This window comes from Ananas comosus, linkage group 3, assembly GCF_001540865.1.
Source record: "Ananas comosus cultivar F153 linkage group 3, ASM154086v1, whole genome shotgun sequence".
Lineage (NCBI taxonomy): Eukaryota > Viridiplantae > Streptophyta > Magnoliopsida > Poales > Bromeliaceae > Ananas > Ananas comosus.
The window spans coordinates 5,278,099-5,301,585 of NC_033623.1; the positions used below are offsets into that span (position 1 = coordinate 5,278,099).

General features: G+C 37.6%; 1 protein-coding gene across 4 annotated transcripts; it reads right to left on the reverse strand.

Annotated features, from left to right (window-relative positions):
- On the reverse strand, positions 16,243–22,425 carry LOC109707491. Of its 4 annotated transcripts, none has more exons than XM_020228781.1 (7): positions 22,204–22,425; positions 20,686–20,754; positions 20,427–20,573; positions 19,918–19,994; positions 18,172–19,839; positions 17,579–17,759; positions 16,243–17,137 (listed from the first exon to the last, which is right to left on the reverse strand). In XM_020228781.1, exons 3-7 carry the CDS (start codon positions 20,506–20,508, stop codon positions 16,461–16,463), a joined length of 2,685 nt encoding a protein of 894 aa, XP_020084370.1. In that variant the 5' UTR covers positions 20,509–20,573; positions 20,686–20,754; positions 22,204–22,425; the 3' UTR covers positions 16,243–16,460. The 4 variants fall into 4 exon arrangements, with proteins under 4 accessions (XP_020084370.1, XP_020084366.1, XP_020084369.1 ...); XM_020228777.1 differs by having other exon boundaries at positions 17,570–17,759; positions 22,204–22,424; XM_020228780.1 differs by lacking the exon at positions 20,686–20,754 and having other exon boundaries at positions 17,570–17,759; positions 22,204–22,424.

A 23,487-nucleotide genomic window follows, 5' to 3' on the forward strand; every position in this document is an offset into this window, starting at 1 on the left:
GAGACTCAGAAGGAGCTCCCAACACTTGGGGATATTTAGGTTGTATGTGAATTTCCGGATGTGTTTCCTGCGAAATTTCCGGGATTGCCACCGGACCAGGAGATCGAGTTCGTTATTGACTTGGTTCCCGAAACGGCACCAATTTCAAAGGCCCCATATAGAATGGCACCGGCGGAGTTAAGAGAATTGAAGGCTCAACTGCAAGACCTACTCGACAAAGGCTTTGTGAAGCCGACTGTGTTACCGTGGGGAGGAGCTCCGGTGCTATTTGTAAAAAAGAAAGATGGAACACTTCGGTTTTGCATTGATTATCGCGAGCTGAACAAGGTAACGATTAAGAGTAAATACCCGTTGCCAATAATTGATGATCTGTTTGACCAGTTGCAAGGGTCTCGGATATATTCAGAGATTGATCTTCAGTCGGGATACCACCAGTTGAAGATCAAGCCGGAGGATGTGCATAAAACGACGTTTTGTACTCGTCATGGCCATTATGAGTTCACGGTAATGTCGTTCGGGCTTACAAATACCGCTGCAGCGTTTATGGACTTGATGAATTGGGTCTTCCGGACGTTGTTGGATCGATGCGTCGTGGTGTTCATTGACGACCTATTGATCTATTCTCGGAGCGATGAAGAGCACGAGAAGCATTTGAGGATCGTGATGCAAATACTCCGAGAAAAGAAGTTTTATGCTAAGCTAAAATAGTGCGACTTTTGGCTTCGTGAGGTTGCCTTCTTAGGCCATGTGATTTCCGGGAGTGGTGTTTCTGTTGACCCGAAGAAAGTTAAGGCGATTAAAGATTGGCCTCGCCCGACGAATGTTGCGGAGGTCCGTAGTTTTCTTGATATTGCGGGCTACTATCGGTGGTTCGTGGAGAGGTTTGCCAAAATAACTACTCCACTAACGCGCCTGACGCACAAGGGAATAAAGTATGTGTGGAGCGATGATTGCGATCAGAGCTTCCGGGAGTTGAAAGAGATGTTGACTTCGACCCTGATACTCGCTCTACCGATTTCGGGGGAGAGTTTTGCGGTTTATAGTGATGCTTTCTACAGTGGTCTTGGGTGTGTTCTAATGCAATATGGGCGAGTCATTGCGTATGCTTCTCGCCAGCTAAAGAACTATGAAAAGAACTACCCTACACATGACCTTGAGTTAGAAGCGGTGATATTCACATTGAAGTTGTGGAGGCACTACTTGTATGGTGAGCGCTTTGAGGTATATACTGATCATAAAAGCCTCAAGTACTTGTTCACCCAGAAGGAATTGAATATACGGCAACGTCGGTGGTTGGAATTACTGAAGGATTATGATGTCACTATTGTATACCATCCGAAAAAAGCCAACGTAGTGGCCGATGCACTGAGTAGAAAGTTGGTGGAAAATTTAGCTACGACAACCACGCATCAACCGGCATTGCGCAATGAGATGCAACGGTTGGGTCTTGAAGTCATAGCACCGGCGGTTCCGGCTATTCTTGCCGCATTGGTAGTTCAATTGACCTTGTTGGAGAAGATTACAGAACAACAAGTTTTAGATTCATATCTCCAAAAGGTGCGGAATGATGTCGAGAACGGGCGCACCGGTGATTTCGGCGTAGGGTCCGACGGCGCACTTCGGTTTCAGAACCGTTGGTGTGTGCCCAAAGATGAGGATATTCGTAAGGCTATATTACAAAAGGTGCATCAATCCCCTTATAGTGTACACCCGGGCGGCACTAAAACGTATAAAGACTTGAAAGTGCATTATTGGTGGCTGGGGTTGAAGAAGGACATTGGGAATTTTGTGGCGCAATGTTTGACATGCCAACAAGTTAAAGTGGAGCGCCGATTTCCAGCGAAAATGTTGCAAAGCTTAGCTATTTCCATTTGGAAATTGGAGGATATAGCGATGGACTTTGTGGTCAGTCTACCCCGATCGCAAGTCAAACTTGATGCTATTTGGGTTGTAGTGGACCGTTTGACAAAGTTGGCTCATTTCTTGCCGATCCATACCACTTGGTCTGGGGATAAATTGGCGCAGGTATATCTCGATGAGGTTGTGAGATTGCATGGGGTTTCGTCATCCATAGTATCGGATCGAGACCCCTGGTGTCACGCCCCCGAGCCCGGTCCTATTTGGCCAGTTCGAGCACGTCGAACAGACGCCGAACGGACGGCACCTCCCCTGTCCACCCAAGGCTCAACGACAAGTACAGAGAAAGTACATAAATTTCATAGCGGAAACGTAAATATACTTGGCTTGCACGAGGGCAAGCAATAGCCAAAAGTGAAAGTACTAAACTAAACCATATACAAGTACAATGCTTAACTTTTAACTAGATACAAGCATTCAACCACAAGTTACATTTACCTATTATCATTTCTTTTACATCACATATTCCCAAAATAGGCCTTTACATTTAACATCTTTAATACATTTGCATCATTCCTATAACTCTAATCATCAAAATACAAAAAATAATATATATATATATATAAAAGGGTGTGCAACTACTCAAAATAGAACCCGCTCGGGTGGTCTCTGTCTATGGTGCGATACCTTTACCGTGATCGTCGGCCGGCTCACTCGGTCCCGGCTCTGTGGAAATAGTGGGGTGAGAACTACAACAAAGTTTCCAGTGGGTTCAGCCACCGGCCTCGCCGACTTTTCCACTAGGTCTAAATAAGGCATAATAGAAAAATAGATAAATAGTAACCGACTAACAAATGCAGCTAATATACCTGAACAATGTAATCAATGATTATGCTCAATAAAATACTCATGATGAATGCAAGGATTACTTTCTAATTTTCGATACTTTTAGCTAACCCGTAGGTTTCACCTCAACAATCAAGTATTCCAATTCTCGGCACTTTTGGCTAACCCGTAGGTTTCGCCTCAACCAACCACTCACCAACCCAAATTTCTAATATCGGGGAGATACTGGCTACAACCCGACGGGACCGTCCTCTGGGGAGATACTCTCTACAACCCAGTGATGACTACTCCGAAGCTCATCGCTCATGGGGGAGCTACCACCCACCGAGCCAAGACTTATAGATGAGTATGATCAATCCTTAACTTTAAGGATACCAAGTTCAATCCAATCCTTCACTATGAGGATGCTATGCTCATATGACCCTTAACTTTGAAGTTGTTATGTCATAATATCAACTATCCCACTTTATTTGCATTTTTTTAACTTTCATTAGTGTCACTTACACTACTTGTTCTTTATACTCATTCACATACATTCCTTAATGCCACACACACATTAAGTGTTCAACTCTAGCATTCAAAGCTCATTTATGCCACTCTATGTGTTTACTAATGCCACATAATCTATATGTCATTTTGTCATTTTGTTCTTTACCTCATCTAAGTCTTTGTCACCATTCATGCCTACATAGGGTTTTATATGTTCTCATTGGCTCACAATATCTCAAATGCATCTCATACTCAAAGCATGCAATCATATATACTACAATCACCCTACTATGCATGAAATTGATATACATACATATGCTCAAAAATGACACTTTAGACATAAAATAAAATTTAATGATTTCAGAATGCACTATCCACCTTGTATGGTTGCAAGGGTGTTACGGTTCAAATCTCGAAATTTTGGGGCTCCTATTCTCTCGCCTCCAGCAAAACGAAGCTGAATTAGGCTTTTTGCTCATAACTTTGCGTAGACTCGTCGGATCACCGAACCGAATTTATTTTCTAGTTAAAAATACCCCCAATTTGATTTCTACAAAGTCAATTTGCCTCAAAACCAACCTAGAACAAAGCCCCAATTTTGGTGCCCTAACAATGTCATTTTGTAATTTTTCTTGAATTGATCTTAGAGCTAAGCAAAAACTAGCTTAGAATCATCTAAGAATTCCTCTAAAATAATTTCTAGGTCATTTGAACCATTCCTAGGGCATCTAACATAAATCCTAGAAATCCACCATGAGAGCTCATGAAGAAACCATGGATTTTCATAGATTCATGGCCTTTACTAGGTTTCTAGCCTTGCAAGAAGATCAAAACTCAAAGATTTAGGGTATAAAACTAAACCCTAGCATCATTCTTGTGTAAAAACTCACCTTAGCCCAAGAGCAGTCCGAGGTCCACCTTGTAGAAGAGCTCTAACCCTTCAAAAATTCCAAATCTCCTCCAAAATCTACCTCTTGAGCTCCTCCTTTAGCTTGGGAGAGAGTTTCTAGAGAGAGAAAGGGAGAGAAATGAAGTAGGATGGTGTTCTCAACTGTGGAGAGAGAAGGGAGGGGTGTGGGGTCATATATAGGTTGCTACAATAGCAGCTAGGCCCCCCAAAGCTTCATATTTGTAGCAAACCAAACTCTGCTGCGAAGGACACTTGGTACCGGTACCACCTCATTTTGTCACCAGTAACACGATCACGTAGAGGCTAACCCAAGAGCTACTTCTCTCGGGTAACTAACTTGGTACCGGTACACACCAGGGGTTTCACCGGTTCAACAGCCTTTTTTTACTCAAACCCGAGAGCTGCTTCTCTTGGTCTGATGCATGGTACCGATACAAGCTCAATGCATTACCGGTAACTAAAGTTCCAGACTTCAATTTTGCAGCGTTTCGACTCCAATTCGCGCCAAGCAATGCTAAAACCTTTCTAACTCTTTTAGAACTCAACTTTAACCCTTCCAATATTGTTAGAATGTTAAATGGACTTCGTTCAGCTATTTCTTTCGCACACTTTAGTCAATTCAGCTAAAGTTCGATATACACTACCGAGTTTCGGTATATTACACCCGGTTTATATCTCATTTTTGGAAGAGCTTGTAAGATGCTCTGGGAACACGGCTCGACTTTAGTATGGTATTTCATCCTCAAAGTGATGGCCAATCGGAGAGGACGATCAAATCCTTGAGGACATATTTCGGGCGTGTGTACTCGATTATAAGGGTGGGTGGTATGAATATTTGTCAATGGCCGAGTTTGCATATAATAACAGTTACCAAGAAAGTATTACGATGGCGCCATTCGAGACACTTTATGGAAGGAAGTGTCCCTCCCCTATTCATTAGAGCGAGGTGGGTGAAAGAGTCACCCTTAGTCTAGATGTGCTGCGGGAGGCAGAGGAAAAAGTTCGCCTTGCTCGCCAGAAATTATTGACAGCGCAGTCGCGACAGCGCAGTCGCAACAGCGCAGTCGCGACAGCAAGGTTATGCAAATAAGCGCCGAAAAGGTTTAGAGTTTGCGGTGGGAGATCGCGTTTTTCTAAAGGTATCACCCATGCGTGTGAAGCGGTTTGGCGTTCGGGGAAAGCTTAGTCCCCGATACATTGGACCCTATGAGGTTTTGGAGCGTGTGGGTGCGGTGGCATTAGACTTGCACTACCACCGAGGCTTGTGGGAGCTCATAACATATTCCATGTATCCAATCTCCGCAAGTATGCCCATAATTCCTCTCATGTCTTGGAATATGAACCGGTAGAATTGCACGAAGATATGACTTATGAAGAGTTTCCGGTGTGCATCCCTGCTCGAGAAGTGAGGGAATTGCGAAATCGTACAATTCTGTTTGTGAAAGTTCAGTGGAGCAATCATGCGAGGCGTGAGGCCACTTGGGAACTTGATGACGCAATGCGTGAGACCTATTCTCATCCATTTGAGTAGACGAGCTAAGGTATGGATTTAAGTTTCACGGAAGAAACTATTTTTAAGGGGTGGAAAATGTAACATACCGAATGCCCAATAGGTTGTACCGAACTTCAGTCAAATTGACCAAGGGTGGTGATGGACAAGATGGTGAGGTCTGTTAGTCATTCCGAGTGCTTCGGAATACATTAGACAAGTGTTTGGGACCTTGGAGAGCAAGTTGAGAAATTCCAAGCCTTTTGTGCTGGAAATGCTCTCGGAGTCCGAACCCTGAGTATAGGGTCCGGACGCCAAACACGCAGCAGTTTGAGTTGGACCAAAATGTTATTTTGGTGAGGGGCCTTAGTGCAATTATTTGTTGGGAGGGTTTACATATGGGATCTAATGCCCTTAACCTCATTTCCCCTCACATGAGACCTAAGAGAAAACTCTCTTTCTCTCTCTAAGACTCTCCACTCTCTTTCCCTTTCTCTCCTTCTTTCACTGGAGTTTACTTCAAGAGAGAAGCTTGGTGGAGAAGAAGGCTTCCTTAAGGGTGAAGCTTAGCTCTTGTGCTTGAGTGGAGGAGAAAGCTAGAACTTGAGGTGAGTTTTTGTGGTTATGAACTAGGGTTTGGTCAGATCTCTTCTAGTTGTTGTACCTAGAAGATGGTATAGTAGATTAACTCATGAATCCCCAAAAGTATTGGGTATTTGGTAATGATGGAAACCTTAGGGTTAGAAATTGGGGTTTTGTAGAGTATGAGATCTAATATTCGTTTGATCTCTTATAGCCCTAATTGGAGTATAAACCGACGCGTTGGGAGACTTGGATTAGAATTCCGACGAGTCTACGTCGAGATATTGAGGAAAAACCTCATTTCAGCTTCGTTTGCCGTGGGTCGGGGGAAATAGGCAACCATAAATCGTGAGACCTGAGTTGTAACCTTTCGGCATCACTACGAGATCGGTGGTGCTATCCGAAATCATCGAATTTCTCATTATGTGTATGTCGCCTTTTTGAGCATATATGTGTACTTGTGGCATTCATGCATGGTAGGGTTATTGTGATATGTGGCTATGGTTGGGAAACTCTTGTATGCTTTCAATGTAAAAGAACATATGAACTGATAATGGACCCTGCATATAGAAACCCTATAAATGTATGAATTGAATGTTGGACTATGACATTAGTAAATAAATGTGACATTGATACTAGAGGGTATGATTAGCACCTGAAAATTGGTATGCTAGACAAGGTAAAACCTTATGAGCATTGTGGCAATAGTGGCAATAGTGGCAAGGTATCCTCAAAGTTGAGGATTAGATTATACTTACAGTTGGTCTATATGCTTGAGGGTGATCGCTGCACCTTGAGCGGTGAGCTCCGTAGTGGTGACCAACTGTGTTGTAGCAGAATTCTCCCCAGTAGACGGTCCCGTCGGGTCGTAGCGAAATTCTCCCCGACTAAAAGAGATTTGGTTGGTGAGTTGAGGTTAACCATGAGTTAACCAAGAGAATTGGGTAATAGCAAAGGTAAAAATGAAATGAATGCATCATGAGCATATTACTTGTTCAGTTCTTGTACAGGCATTGTAGTAGCATTAGTTTGGTTAGCTATCTATCTCTTCTTTTCCTACATATGCCTGAGTAGAGCTAGTGGGCGAGTCGGCGGAGTCGGCGGAGTCGGCGGCCGAACCCACTGAAAACTTTCATTAGTTCTCACACCACTAACCTTACAGATCCTAGTGCGAGTGGGGGGTCGAGGATCGCGGCAAGGATATCGCACCCTAGATAGCGGCTTCCCGAGTATAGTTGTACCCTATCTACTATCATCTTTTGTGTACGATAAGAAATGGTGATGTAAATGGTTATGTACAAATGATGTAAATTCATATGTGGATTATATTTTTGGATGAAGGATATGTAATGTATTTGAAAAAACAATGTAATATGTAAAAAGCTTGTATTTTGTTAAAGAAAATCAAATTACATGTGTAGATGTATGGGTAGTAGTCCTTTCACTTGCTTGTGGTTGCTTGCCCTTGCGCAAGCCATGTATATCCGAATTCTCCTTGTATGATTTGCTATACATGTTGATGTTGTGTGGAGCCTTGGGCGGACAAGGGAGGTTCTGTCCGTTCGGCGATTGTGGACGTATCCAAACCGACCAAATTGGCGGTCGCGGGGCGTGACAAAGTGTCTAGATTGGTATACTATATTCAGCCTTGAGTCATTTTAACGGAATAAAAGAAATCACTTCCTAAGTCAAAGATGAAATATGCTATTCTAGCAAAATATGGACACCAAGAGCTACTAAGGAGGAAAAGAATTACAATAAAACAAAACTCCTAACTTTCTATCATGAATAGAACATCACGGGATAACTAATTCTGGAAACCAATCATGGGCTAAATTAATAATGTCAACAATTTATAAGATTTGGCATCCGGAAAGGCCGGACTCGCTAGATCATATTAATAGTATGGATTGTCGGATAGAATATCAGATTATTAAAGATGACTTTATTAAGGCACCAACAGCTTGAGCAATTGCATTAATAGCAGCGCAGCCTGACCCTGCAGTGCATGTTCTATGGCCCAAAGGTTCTATGAAAAGCCAAGACCTCTCGTGAGCGCGGCTTGGACCTGTCATCAGCGGCAGATCAGGCCTTGCTTGAGCCGAGTATGAATGATATGACACAGCCTGGCCCATGAGCTGGTTTCCTCAACTTCAACACTGCCGATCGACCACTAGATATGATTTGTATTCGTTTACACTTGGATGGGAAAACCAAGATTCAGTTTGGTTTTGACGACTTCTAAGAAGAATCGATAGCCAAATAGCTAATGCTATAAATTGGCATTGTTTTCTTCCGTACATATTTATATGTGACAAACAATTTTGATGTAATAATCACACAAATGATTAAGAGTATGTAAAGATGAACAACTGTCATCCGTCAAATTGACTAGATTGTGCTTGTCAAACTTTGAAAAAGAATCGGACTTGCAAGGAAAAAACCTTAACTGATTGGTTAAATCATACAAAAGCCACGTTAGAGATGGTTTGATTTTGATTTGACTTGGTTCATTTAGTCAGTTCAGTCCGTTCCTAAATCTGTAAATCGAAAATTTTGGTTCTCAAAACAAAATCAAAGAAAACTAAACGAAACAGAAGTGAGCACACCCTTCGGCCACACTAACTACCAGAGTCACAGGCCACTGCACCCATCACCACATTTGACATACTTCTCGATAAAGATCTTTGATAAGTGAGCGCACCAACAAATAGGGCCGTCGACGAGCCGAACAAGGGTGAGTTGGAGCTAGCGCATGTTCGGCTTGTTCAATAAACGATCCAAACACAAGCTACTCGTTAAAATAATAAGCTAAAAAATTCAGCTCACGCGAAGAGTAAGTTAAATTGCCAACCCTACTATTAAGTGAAAAGTTGAAAAAAAATTAAAAAATTAAAATCTTAATCTAATAATTAAATTTCTCAAAATATAGATCTCTTTACACTTAGGTTGGCCTAAAATCTAAATAGTAAAAATTTTGAATAGGGCTCTTTTTGCATTTAGCCCCCTGACAAATTTTTATTTTAAAAATAGTCCTATCAAAATTTAATTTGCAAAAATGGTCCTGGGCCTGCCACGCAGGCGCCACGTCAGCACCACGCGGGCGGGGCCGGGGCCAGTGTGTTAAGTTGAACACGATGAACCATTCACTATATTCAAACACGGTGAATGGTTCACCGTGTTTCATATTTGTATTCCTTTTTTTTTTCGTTTTCAAAAATCCAAATCCGAACCTGAAAATCAAATTAAAATCCAAACCTGACGGATTTTAAAAATTCATACTCATATCCATATCTGACCAAAAACTCGAAACCCGAACCTGAACCCAGCAGATTTTAAAAATCTATACCGTTGGATAGAGATCTAAGAAATAAAAATTATTAAATATTTTATATATTGTATAAATAAATAAAAATAAATTATGTATATATATAATTTATTCGGATTTGGATTCAAATAATATTTCGGATATCCATATCCATTGACATTCCTACTCTCTAATCATCTTTTCAATATTTATATTACAAAAAATACGTACTAGCTCTAAACAAGGTGAACCATTCACCGTGTTTAGACACGGTGAATGGTTCACCGGGTTTAACTTAACTACCGCCTCCAGCCCCGCCCGCGTGGCGCTGACGTGGCGCTTGTGTGGCAGGAGCAGGCCATTTTTGCAAATATAAATTTGCTAGGGTTATTTTTAAAAATAATTTTTTTCAGGGATCCAATTGCAAAAAAAACCCTTTTTAATATATCTAGAGAGAGAGAGAGAGAGAGAGAGAGAGAGAGAGAGAGAGAATGAATTCCGCTGGATTGCTTTTGAAAGCACTAAATTGTTGGTGCTAAAACATTTTTTGTCATTGAATCAACCCTATTAATTTTTTATCATACACAGTGGTGAGACCCGCAAGTAACCATTATAACTTACTTTTGATCCAATGATCAAAATGGTACTTCCAAGGCTAAAAAATTTTTGGTACTTTAATTGTAATTTTATAGATATATATAGAAAGAGAGAGTTGTACTGAAATACTATTAATAATATGACACTACCTACTTTGTGACTATTAGAAGTCTAGCGTTGAATGAATGATTGGTGTAATAGTTATGATCCAATATTGGAAGAGTGAATAGTATGTAATATTAATAGTATTCTAATTAGAGAGAGAGAGAGAGAGAGATGAGTAGGGCTATTATACTCTTATGAGTAATAGCCTTTCGTACTCAGATAGCGTTTGGTTCGGAAACAAGGGAGAAAATAAGCCCTTTCCCCCCTTTGTTCCCAAATGCTGCGTTTGGTATCCGAGAACAGTAGTTCTCGAGTTTCTAAAATAAGTCGGTATAAAGCTGGACCTACAGTTCCACCTTTTTTCTATAACAAGCTTGTTCTCAGGTGACAATAAGATTAATTAAAATCTAAAAATAATTTTAATTATGGTACTAAATAATTAGTTAATTTAATTAATATATTTAAATCATTATTTATTGCTTAAATAATAAAATAATTTATTAATTTATAATTAATTAATTATTCATTAATTTATAATTAATTAATTCTTTTATTTATTATTAAATAATTATAATTTATTTATTTATTTTATTTATAATTGTTTATAATTATTAATAATTATTTAATTAATTAATTTAATATTAATTAATTAATTTGTAATTTATAATTATTAATAATTAACTAATTAATAATTTTATTACTAGTTAATTAATTTATAGTAATAATCTTATATTTATAATTATTAATAATATAATTATTTATATTTTTATTTATTTTATTATTAGTTAAATTAATTTATTATTTATGAATATATTATCTAATTAATTTATTATTAGTAATTTATAATTAATAATTTATTATTTATATATATTTATTATTGATTAATTAATTATTAATTAATTTATTTATAATTTATTATTATTTAATTAATTTATTATTTATAATTATTAATATTAATTTATTATTATTAAGTCATATTTGATGTTAATTAATTAGATAAAATAATTTTAATTTAAAATTATATCTCTTATTCCCTTTGTTCCGACCTAACCAGCCAAACACTATTTATCTTATTTTTAAAGACAACCTAATTTTCATCCAAATATAAAATTGGTCTAGTTCCTGCTTATACCTATCTTGAAATAAACAATTCTTACTTATACCCGAACCAAACACATCCATAAGTTATTTTTAATGATGGAGTTATAAGTTGTTTTTAATGATAGAGCTTTCGAATCCACGATCCATATCATCAAATATGATCAAGAGTATTTAAAACTTCTAAATAATAAATTTTGTAATTTTTCAAAATCATAATAAAGTCCATCAAGCGGGTATAAAATGAATGATCAAAATCGAATGATGTCTTAAAAAATAATGATCGAATACTTCAATTTATGATCAAAGTTATTGATCTTTATCTAGACAGTGAATAAAATTTTTTATCAAAAATTCAATCGATTTTGATTCTTTTATACTATTAAACTAGTACGTATTCTATACCGACCGTGAAGAAGTATCAATTTTAAGATATTTTGATCATAAGGTAAATTATATCAAAAAATTATGAAATTCGATTTCTAAAAGTTTTAAATGCTCTAGATAATATTTAATGGTATGGATTATCAATTTGAAAGCTCTATTACCGAAAAAAACTTGTGAATACGAAGACAATCGTTAAGAACATGTTTGTTTCATCGAAACTGGACTTTGGGTTGGAGTGGATTTTGGGTTGAAATGGAGTTCGGTGAAAATTACTTTTTCTACGCTGTTTGTTTTGTAGTTATGAAAGTGAAGTTTATTAGTTCTGCTGTTTGTTTGATAGAAAGTGTATGATGTAAAACTATAATTTATATATAAATAATAAATAATAAATAATTTAATAAATAAAAATAATATAATTATATAAAATTTAATTTAAAGCAACTAAATTATTTTTATATACATAAATTATAGTAATACAACAATAAAATTATAAAATAAAAAAATATTAATATTTTATTAATTAATTTTTATTATACTTTAATTGTACAAACTAAATAAAAAAAATATTAAAACTTAACTAATCAAATTTTATCATATTTTAAATATGCCAAATAAATAAAAAAATAATTAATACTATAATTAAATATATTAAATATAACTATCTTTACCTAGTATATTATTTTATTATTTTTCTTCACCTCCCTTCACGGTAATTGACTTCGGCCCATGATAGGCCGAAATCAATTACGCCGTTTTAGGTTAACTAGAGTTTCGACCGTAACCTTTTTACGGCTAACTAAACAACAGAAGTAGTCAATTTTTACCGAGAATCACTTCCCCTCTCCCACTCCCACCTCACTTCCGTGTAAACAAACAAACCCTAAGAGTATAATAGTTAGACTCTCTCTCTCTCTCTCTCTCTCATATATATATATATATATATATATATATATATATATATATAAAATTGAGCTCCTATACTTTTAAAAGTACCAAAACATTGGTGCTTGTAGATTTTTAGCCGTTGGATTAAGGGATGTGCGGTTAGGATGATGTGAGCCCCCTAGGGTTGAGTGGGTGGTTGGTTGAATAGTATAATCTAACGGTTGAAAATGATCCGAGTAGTAAATCTAATTGAAAACAACTTCATAGCACGGAGGGCTCAGTGCTTCCGCAAGCACCTCAGCCTACCTCTATATATATATATAATTGAGCTCCTATGCTTTTAAAAGTACCAAGTTATTGGTGCTTATAGATTTTTAGTCATTGGATTAAGAGATATGCGGTTAGGATGATGTGGGCCCTCTAGGGTTAAGTGGGTGATTGGTTGAATAGTATAATCTAATGGTTGAAAATGATTCAAGGAGTAGATCTAACGGTAAAAAACTTATAAGCACCAAATGCTTTGTACTTTTACAAGCACCATAGCTGGACTATATATATATATATANATATTTATCAACAAATTTAGAATAAAATTTATGTTTTAAAATTTAATTTTGATCCATTATATAATTAAAAGTTTTTAATTGTTAATTCAAATTTGATATCAAAAATTAAAAATAAAATCTAAATCACGATTTAAACTCAAATTTAAATTTTAATATAAAATAGATGGTTCGAAGTGCTATTTTTTAACAGATTAATTATAATCATTCATTTTATTTGAAATACTTTTAACAAATTGATCATAATTGTTCGTATAATTAAATTTATTGATAGATTTGAATAAATTTTTTTAAACAAATTGATCAATCATAACTGTCTGTTCTTATTTGAAATATTTTTTATTGTTATGCACTTTTATATATAGTATAGATATAGATAGAAATACTATTTTTGAATAGATTGATCATAACCGTTCATTTTTAATTGATCATGAATATTCGTTTTTAATTGATCACAGTCATTTGTAGACTCGATATAAATTAAAATTTTAACAGATTGATCATAACCGTTCGTTTTAAATTGATCACAACCGATGAATAATTCAAATTTGATACCCAAGTTAAATTTAATTTACAATTTAAACTTTTTTTAATTTAAATTTATAATAAATTTAATTTTCGATTTAGATTAAAATTTTAACAGATTGATCATTATAACAGTTTGTTTTTAAGATCACAACCGTTCATAGAATTGAATTTATAGATACACTGTTTATTTTTAATTGATACAACTGTTCGTAGGATTGGATTTATAGATGGATAAGAATGCTATTTTTAAACAGATTGATCATAACTGTTCGTTCTTATTTGAATTTTTTTTAATAAGCTCCGTTTGTAGGGAATATAAGGAATATTATTTTATTCCTTTTTGTATTCCGTCTGTCATTGTCGAAATTTCTATACTCTTTTATATATAGTATAGATATATTCGAGCTATATCGAGTCAAACGAGCGAGCTGATACCAACTCTCATTTAGCTTATTTATTAAACGAGCGATCAATCTTGAGCTCATTTTCGAGCCGAACAAGAGCCAACCAGTAAACAATGAACTAGATTGCCAGCCCTACCAACCCTTTTTATTTTTTATATATTCAGATTTGCATATTAAGAAGAAATAAACTAAATATTTTTTTTATTTTTAAGCATCACGCACAAAAAGACTAAGAAATTCAGAGCGCAATGGTCGCAAAACAACCATTGAAGCTAAGAAATTCCTAAGTAAAAAGGATCAAAATTATTTTTTAAAAATATATATACAGTAGATAATTCGAAGTAAACAAACCAGTGATATTAGAGGAATGGTTGCAACCAAGTGGAATCAGATGAAGAACCAACAAAATCAGTATAATCAGAGGAACTGTTGCAACCAAGTGGAATCAAAGTTGCTCTTAGAAAACCAGACGTCCATGGAAGCACAGTAAAAGATGATGAATGTCTTAATATATAGGCATTTATAAGGAGCGAAAAGGACATAGAATAACCCTTCATAATGAATAGAGACACAAAATAGAAGCGGCAAAGGGACCGCAAAATCGAAGCAACGAAGGGACCGAAAGCAATATGAATCGGATTCATTTTTTTCATCAAGAATGAAAACAATAGATGGGAACGAAGCGGCGGTAACGAAAACTCCGAGGAGGGAAGAAAGAGCAACGATGTATTAGGCCAATTTCCCGTCCCAAAGGAACATGCTCCGAACGAAACAACAACAAATGAAGCGAACCAGTTCAACTATGAGATGAGAAACCGGTTCAATGGTAGCAACAGACGAAGCAAACCGGTCTAATGATGAGAACGATGAGACGATTCAATGGTAGGGAAGGAGTATGTAATATTGACAGGCAGGTTCCACGTCTATAGGCAAGAAAAACTTGCCACGTGGACTCTCCATACGGGCATTAATAAGAGTATATAGATTACATATTACCGGATGAACATGTAAATCTCATAAGATTGCAGCTAAGTAAGCTTATTAACTGAAAACTCCTCGTTGAATGTGGGGTTAACAATTCGATGAGGCAAACTAGTTTGGTGTCTCATGATCAAAATATGACAAGGGCTTGCTCAGTTAACAGTTTCCGACTATAGCTAGAAGAGAAAATTTCAAATTAGTTATACTTTCGAAACCTATAGCAAACCCTGAATTTTCAAATTAGTTATACTTCACGCAAACCCTGAATTTTTGGAACCTACAGCATTTTTATTTGTTATTTACAACTTTCCATCTAGTCGTTTTGAGATACAAAATGATTAATTAAAAACTAAACTGCTATATGTATGCCATAACCTAATGATAAACAGCTCATAAAAAGCCATAGACCAAAAAGGCATGGAGTATCGAAGTTTCATGCCCAATTAAGACGGTGTACCTACCAATGTTGGACTCATTTAAGTTTCAGACCAGTTTATCGTGTATCTAATTCGTTGGCCGCATGATTAAGCATGCACCAAATACAACAGGTCAATACAGCTCATGACATGGATCAGAACAGGCACAATAATACAGCACAGAAATTACATATAGCACTTATAAACCTGATGCTAAGATACATTTAAATAGTACATGGCACCAGACCACCTTCCGGCATCACACAACTATAAAACTAAATAAACAAAGGATACTTGTCTGATACTTCATACAGGTAATCGAAACAATTAACTAATGCATGCTCGACTTAATATAATACGACCATAATCTGTATACTGACAAGAAGCCTTTGTTCTAAGAATCTAACGAGTCTTTTATTTGAGGGTCCTCTTTTTCCTTCTTTTATTCAGCTGGTCAGTTTGACAGACAAAAGCCCTCCAGTGCTTATCAAGTTGGCTAATTAAAAAATGCTGCTAAAGCCAGCCATATTAACTTTAAAAAAATATATATAAGCCCAAACAAAAAGAGAATTAAACAAAGGATGTTTCACACCTAAATAGATTATTGGTCTGTTGCAACCACATGGGACTCATATTTCTAATCTTTCGTGAATCTTTGAGCAATTTTACGTAATATTTTAATCCCACTTGCTCTCAGAACACACTCAGAATTAGTCAGTTGGTCATCATGATTCTTCAGCACAAATAATATATCGATGGAAAAGATAAATACAACTGAATCGAACTTAGGGCAAAGCGAGATGAAATTGGGGAAACCATTTTTACATGTAGCAATTGTGAACATATTCATCAGACAATAGATAATAATGCACATATATCACAATTTGGAGAATGTAGAAATAGTCACACCAATGGCCTCCATCACAGTTAAAAACAGAACATAACAGAGGCATAAAGGAGTAGGAAATGGAAAATAACAAGCAAAAAGAGAGCATTAATGCGAGGATGTTACCTTATCACAAGCAACATCCGGCAGCAAATTCCATCAGAGCCTCGCCAACCAACTGCTCCAATACCTCCCCACCAATCTCTCTGCTAATCTCGTTGACTTCAAACCTCATTAATTCGGCCCATCCATTTCCTTCTATCTCCTTCCTCGTGACTCTTTCGACCACTACACCTGCATTTTCACTTTCACCATGTACAAACTTCGCCTCATTGGAAAACCAGTTCTTTACACGATCCCACACTTCAGCTGCCAGTAAAGCACTTTTCTGTGACACGGTATGTGCTTTTCCCCATGGGTAAACACCAAGTAAGGTAGAATGGCCAATCTCCAGTAAAACAGCATTGACACAATCAAAGAGAAGCCTTTGGTTCGATCTCCTCTCACGGGACTTAGCGGCTTCCTCCTTGCGATCCAAGAATTTGTCCAGCAAATTTGGATTCAATGGACAGTCAATTGAATGCCAGCCGGCAAAGACCGAATTGGGTTTCTCACTGTTTAAAACAGAGGAGGATAGTAGGTTCTGTACAAAGGTAAAACGCTCTTGTTCATCCACATTTCCTCGGGAAATTGTTCTAAGAAAATCTGGGGGATCAATAAATGATGGTGTTTCCATGTGAGCATCTGCATCCTCCCATGATAAGGATCGGGCGACTGATTCGATTGCTGGTGATCTCGAAATTGCCTCTGTAAGAAGATCATCTTAAGAAGCAGGCAAAGAAAAATAGTTATGTAACAACCTATAGACCTAATTTGAACTTTAGCATACTTTTAAACGCCACCTGAATAAGAAATTTGAGTGTGCTCACCAACCTTTCATTACTATTTACTTCATAAAGATTTCGTCAAGTGCTGTTAGAACTTGGTAGTTTCCGCCAGAAAACTTATACGAGTACTCAGTCAACTAATGGAAAATTCTTTTTAGATTACACAATACGCCACTAAAAGTTGAGAATACTATTGGGTTCAAAGTAGCGAAATTATATATATTGTAAGGCAAGGTAGTAAAATAAATAATTTTCAATATCAAAGTACTCATTTCAGAACTCACTATAGTTCAAGTAAGGTCTATACACTTTTAGCAAATAATAAATACCTAATACAGTACGAGAGACATACGCTGATTACCAGTGTTGGCATGTACATGGGATGGGGTCTCATTCTCATTAGCATCTTCAATCAGTGCATCAAGAACTGAAGTAGGGCTGGGCTGATCAAGGTAGATTCTTGGACTATTAGATGATTTGGATTTTTCTTGGATCTCAAACGGATAATCCGATGGTGTAGGTTTCACAAGAGAAAGTGTAGCCTGCAAAGAGTGAGTCTTTCGTAATCAGTGACTCAGGGAAGAAGAAATTAACACTTTGCAAAGAAAGGAAATTGAAGGTAGATAAACAATACGTGCATTTTATAGTTTTCAACTTGCAACCATCAGTCCATCAAGCAAGAATGCCAAAGTGGAGGGGAAAAAATGATACTTTTTCTTTATTCTAGGGGCTTAACAGAAAATTAACAGTCAAGTGAACAGAAAAACATTGGAAAGAGGAAAATGATGATAGATATATTAATAAGAAGCAAACTATTACATTGCCAAAGGTAAAAAGAACCAGCAATATATAATATCTTTTGATGGTATGATATTCAGCAAAAGTTCAAAAATAATTCTCCGCTGAACTGTAACAGCCGCGTGTACGAGAGCGAATGAAAAACATAGGGCATACCTTGGAGGACACAGTTCCCTGCTTCGATACACTAGATGCTGGGGCCGAAACAGCCTTTTCAAATTCCTCCTCTGAATTTACTACCGGACTCTCATCAGGGAAACTCTTGTCATCTGGCTTCAACAAGTCATCATTACTAGATGCCTCCATACAAGGAGAATGGACCTTACCAGGGCCCACCAATGAAGGACTAGGTCCCTCTCTACCTGGTTTCTTACTTCTAGAGAAGAAACTCCTGAAAAATGATTTCCCTTTATTAGGCCTTGCAGCCTCCTTGGCAACAATAGATCTGCTATCCTGAGAATTAGAAACTTGAGCATTCAAGCCAACATTATCATAAACTGATGAAGAGACCGGAACAGATTTAGACCGCGATAAGTTTCTAGGGGAGCCCTCCCCTTCTTCCTCTTTTTGAATTAAACAAGCATTTTGTGCCCTAAATTCATGTTCTGCCCCATATGACCTGCTTCCCTCTTCTTTCTTTTTCACATCAGGTATAGCAAGCATATCTCCCAAAGTGCTTGAGCTCCTCGGAACCTGAATTTCTTCGTGGATTATCTCATTAGCTGCCACCAAAGCCCACCTCTCGGAGAGCCGTTTTTTAGCTTCTCTAATCACCGATGACTCAGGAGAATAGGAAGCCCTGCTAAAAGATGAGGCAGAGTAAGGACTTCCAAATTTGTTAATATAATCCCATGAATGGCGGGAAGTCGGAGTTACTATCTCCGAATCGCTGAAGCTACCACCCTCTTCTTCTTCTTCTTCTTCTATGTACTCATTTTCCGATCGATTGAATGAGCTATCATCTCCACCATATCCATTTGAAAATACAGAAGAAAGCAAGGACTCATCCCTTCGATGGTAGCTTTTGGCTTCAATATCTCCCAAACCTCCATACAAGTCATTCTGTGTCATCACTTCTTGTGAAACAATTTGGGCCTTTGCAGGGCTGGGCTTCAAAACCACTATCCTAGTAGGCTGAGAAAAGCTTTCCGACTTTGAATTAGTGAGACTTGATCTCCAATAAGGCTTGTTCAACTCACATCCATTTCTATCAACATTTGGGTATTGTTGCTTTTTGATCAATTTATCAACTTTTACCTCGACGGATTTTGCTGGCTTCAAAACGGTAATTCGCTTAGTACGAGGTGGCGGCGGGATGGTATGTAACCCATCTATTTGTTTTGAGAAGAGGGAATTTGGCTCTTCAAGAAATTTTAGGAATATATCTCTGTTCGAGCTCAAAACCTCCAGGGCTTCTTGGAACTCCTTAGACTGAAGGAGCCTCTCATCCGTTGCTAATCGCTTTGCTTCCATGAACTTTTGGCGCACCAGGTCCATTCTTTTCTCGCTCTGCCGGTCGTGAGAATAATTGGGTCTCGAAGGTTGTTGCCAAACCTCATACACATCCTTGTACTCGATCCTCTCACTAGATGAGGAGTGAATTTCACATGGGGTCGGCTTGTTCAAACAGCGGTCTTCTTGTGAACTTCTTTTACTAGCTGGAGGAGCAGGTAGATCATCATCAAGGCCCATTAATTTTGCAACTACACTAGGTGGTTTTCTTTTTGATTCGGTCTCTGTAGACATTTCCTGTGCTATTAGCATCTTCATTGGTGTTCCACCCGATTTCTTGGCAGAAGAACTCCTTCTCGGGTCGCTATTAGCCTGCGATGCAATACACATATATCAGAATACAAGATAGCTAGTCGAAAACTGTGGCTAGATCTTTTTTGCGGTGCTTACAGATTTGTCATCCGCATGAACTGCACCAGGACCATTAGCCTCCTTTGCTTCTGGCCTATTTTTTCGAACTGGAGAACCTGAAATACCGCCCATTTGATTAACAGAAGAATGAGATCTTCTAGTGCAGAAACAAAAGTAATTTTGAAATGCACTACTATTTTAAACTATCCATGGTGTACTATATTATCTATGACCATCTGTTTTGCGAAAAACAACAAAATAGAAGTGCCAATATAAAATGAAACTATGACAGATTAACCATCCACATGCATCAACATCATATCAGTACCACTGGAAAAACAGAAAGGCAATTTAGAAGCAAACAACAGAAAGAAAAAAAAAAAAAAAAAAAAAAAAAAAAAAAAAAAAAAAAGTGTGACCGAAAGATAGTTGAAAAATTAGAGGGCAAGAACTTTGAATAGGTATTTTTATAGATTTCAAAACAGCTAATCTAGTAAAGAGCAAATTAAGTAGCAAGGAAGTAAAATCCAAAAGAAAAAAATTAATACCATCTCTATGAGCTCGATCGGTAAGCAGCTTTGTTCCAGTCATACCAGCGCTCAACTCAAATAAGTTGATCATCTTTCCCATACACCCAGAAACGGGCTTCTGCGAATCCAGAGCCTTCCTGTTCCGAGAACCACTCAAATGCTAACCTGGTAGAAAGGCAAAAGAGAAAGAAGAAGAAGAAGAAGAAGAAGAAGCCCATCAGAATAGCCCTTCCCCACTACACTAAGCACTCAATTGATGTGCTTTACAATTGCCCACCAGATATAACAAGTAGGACAACAGATTTAGCCATCCAAACTAAGGAGAGCTCCCCTCTCAAGCTTCAAGCTGTGAAAGGATATAATATATTTTATCAGAAACAGAACATGGAGTTGCTAAATTGGAACTTTTTTTTTTTTTTTTGGGAGGAGGCTTAATTTACAAATAAAAGCACAAGGAATGCCCACCTTTTAAAAAAAAAAATTAAAAATAAAAATAAAAGGGACTCTTTTTTTTTTTATCATATATATATATATTTATAGAGATTTTTGAGCGAGTAATACCACACGAAACCGAAAGATTCGATCGGTCGGGGGAGACAAACTAAGGAAGAAAAGTGAGGAGAAAGAGCGAAAAAGGGGGGGATACGAAATACGAGAAGGAGAAAGGAAACAATCATATAAAACCTGATCCCTCACTGCATCATATTCTCCCAAGGACTCTCTCTAGCAGTGAAAAGCTGTTATATTTTGTAGGAAAAAAGCGGAGAGAGAAAAGAAGCACACGAAAGGGAAAATCGCACCCCAAAAGGCCGTGCAAATTAAGCACGAATAGAGCCTAGAGCTTCGAAATCTCGGCCCAAGAACACAAATTAAACCCCGGAATCCCAAGGGAAAGAGTAAAGCCGATTCGGCGATCGAGCTACACTTGGCCTCGCGAGAGCGATCGAGCGTGATCCGAGGATCGAGATCAGGGAACAATGACCGGAATCTACAGCAGAANACAGATTTAGCCATCCAAACTAAGGAGAGCTCCCCTCTCAAGCTTCAAGCTGTGAAAGGATATAATATATTTTATCAGAAACAGAACATGGAGTTGCTAAATTGGAACTTTTTTTTTTTTTTTTGGGAGGAGGCTTAATTTACAAATAAAAGCACAAGGAATGCCCACCTTTTAAAGTAATACATTCGAAAAAAAAAAAAAAAAAATTAAAAATAAAAATAAAAGGGACTCTTTTTTTTTTTATCATATATATATATATTTATAGAGATTTTTGAGCGAGTAATACCACACGAAACCGAAAGATTCGATCGGTCGGGGGAGACAAACTAAGGAAGAAAAGTGAGGAGAAAGAGCGAAAAAGGGGGGGATACGAAATACGAGAAGGAGAAAGGAAACAATCATATAAAACCTGATCCCTCACTGCATCATATTCTCCCAAGGACTCTCTCTAGCAGTGAAAAGCTGTTATATTTTGTAGGAAAAAAGCGGAGAGAGAAAAGAAGCACACGAAAGGGAAAGGTCACATTTTTCATGGGCAAATCGCACCCCAAAAGGCCGTGCAAATTAAGCAGGAATAGAGCCTAGAGCTTCGAAATCTCGGCCCAAGAACACAAATTAAACCCCGGAATCCCAAGGGAAAGAGTAAAGCCGATTCGGCGATCGAGCTACACTTGGCCTCGCGAGAGCGATCGAGCGTGATCCGAGGATCGAGATCAGGGAACAATGACCGGAATCTACAGCAGAACATCTAAATAAATCTCTCATCGATCCCCTCTCCCACGCATCAAACCCTACCTTTCGCTCCCCGGAAACGAGCTCCGCCGCCGCCGCCGCCCCCGCCGGAGGATCGGAACCCGAGAGCATCTCCGGCGATGGGCCCCAGAGAGTGTCGGAGGAGAGAGAAAGAGGGGTCTGACGGGGACGGGGAGGGGGTAATGTCGGACGGGGGTGGGTTATAGTGTCTGCGTCGTGGCGTACGGTCGAGCAGAGAGAGAGAGCGAGAGAGCGAGAGAGCGAGAGAGCGAGAGATGAACGTGACGAGAGTGGGGGCGGGTGGGAATGGAATCTATCCGTTTGTGTGATATAACGGAGGAGGCGACGGTGGGGGAAACGGCACATGGGAGAGTGTGTGATAAAGCCACCCCCCCCACCCCCTCTTGTATAGTTTTGCAGTAGTGGGACTGTGGGACTGGGGGATAGGCACTCACTCGTTAGTGGGATCGATTGTATTGCATTGCATGGGCATGATTCACCACTCATATGTCTGTTTAAATCTCAGGAGATTGGAAATTACCGCATGATGAAGATCGGCATAAGAAATCCGAATTCACTTTATTACTGAAATTAACTACATAAAAAGAAATGGCAGGCATATTTATTACCGGTGTTCAGATTAGCATTAATGCGATTCAGTCATTATTCATTCAATCAGAGACAATAAAATTGGATAAAATTTCATAATTTCTTGACTTCGCATAATCTCTCTTTGCTTCTCCATGATTTGAAAAGGTATATTTTCTATTTTATAACGTTGATTTATTTTATCATAAAAATCTATCCTTACATATGATACTAAAGTAATACGGTACTTTACCATCTATAGGGTGGCTCGGAATAAAATTACAAACTATAGTATAAAGTACTATATTTTGTCACCTTATGATTTGTTAAGTATATTAATTTACAGCTCTATGATTTGCAAGATATATAGTGACATACAAAAAATTGACACCTTTTAATAACAAGATAGCAAAATAAAAAATGCACTAAATTAGTAAAATACTATATTTCGGTATCCAATGATTTGTCAAGTATATATACTAATTTATAATTATGTGAGTTTAAGCAGGTCAGATATAGTACAAGTATCTCAGCGAAACAACATATATTTATAGTGAAAAAAGAAAAAGTAAAAGCGCTAACCTATATGCTGCCAAATTAAAGCTCCTCCATAAAATTAATATTTTCACTCTTATTAAACTTAAATATTGGTTGAATTATAACTACTACAGATCCAATCGTCTCTAAATTGCCCATGGTGAAGTTGGTGTGGTCCAATCCAGGCAAATATTGCTCCGA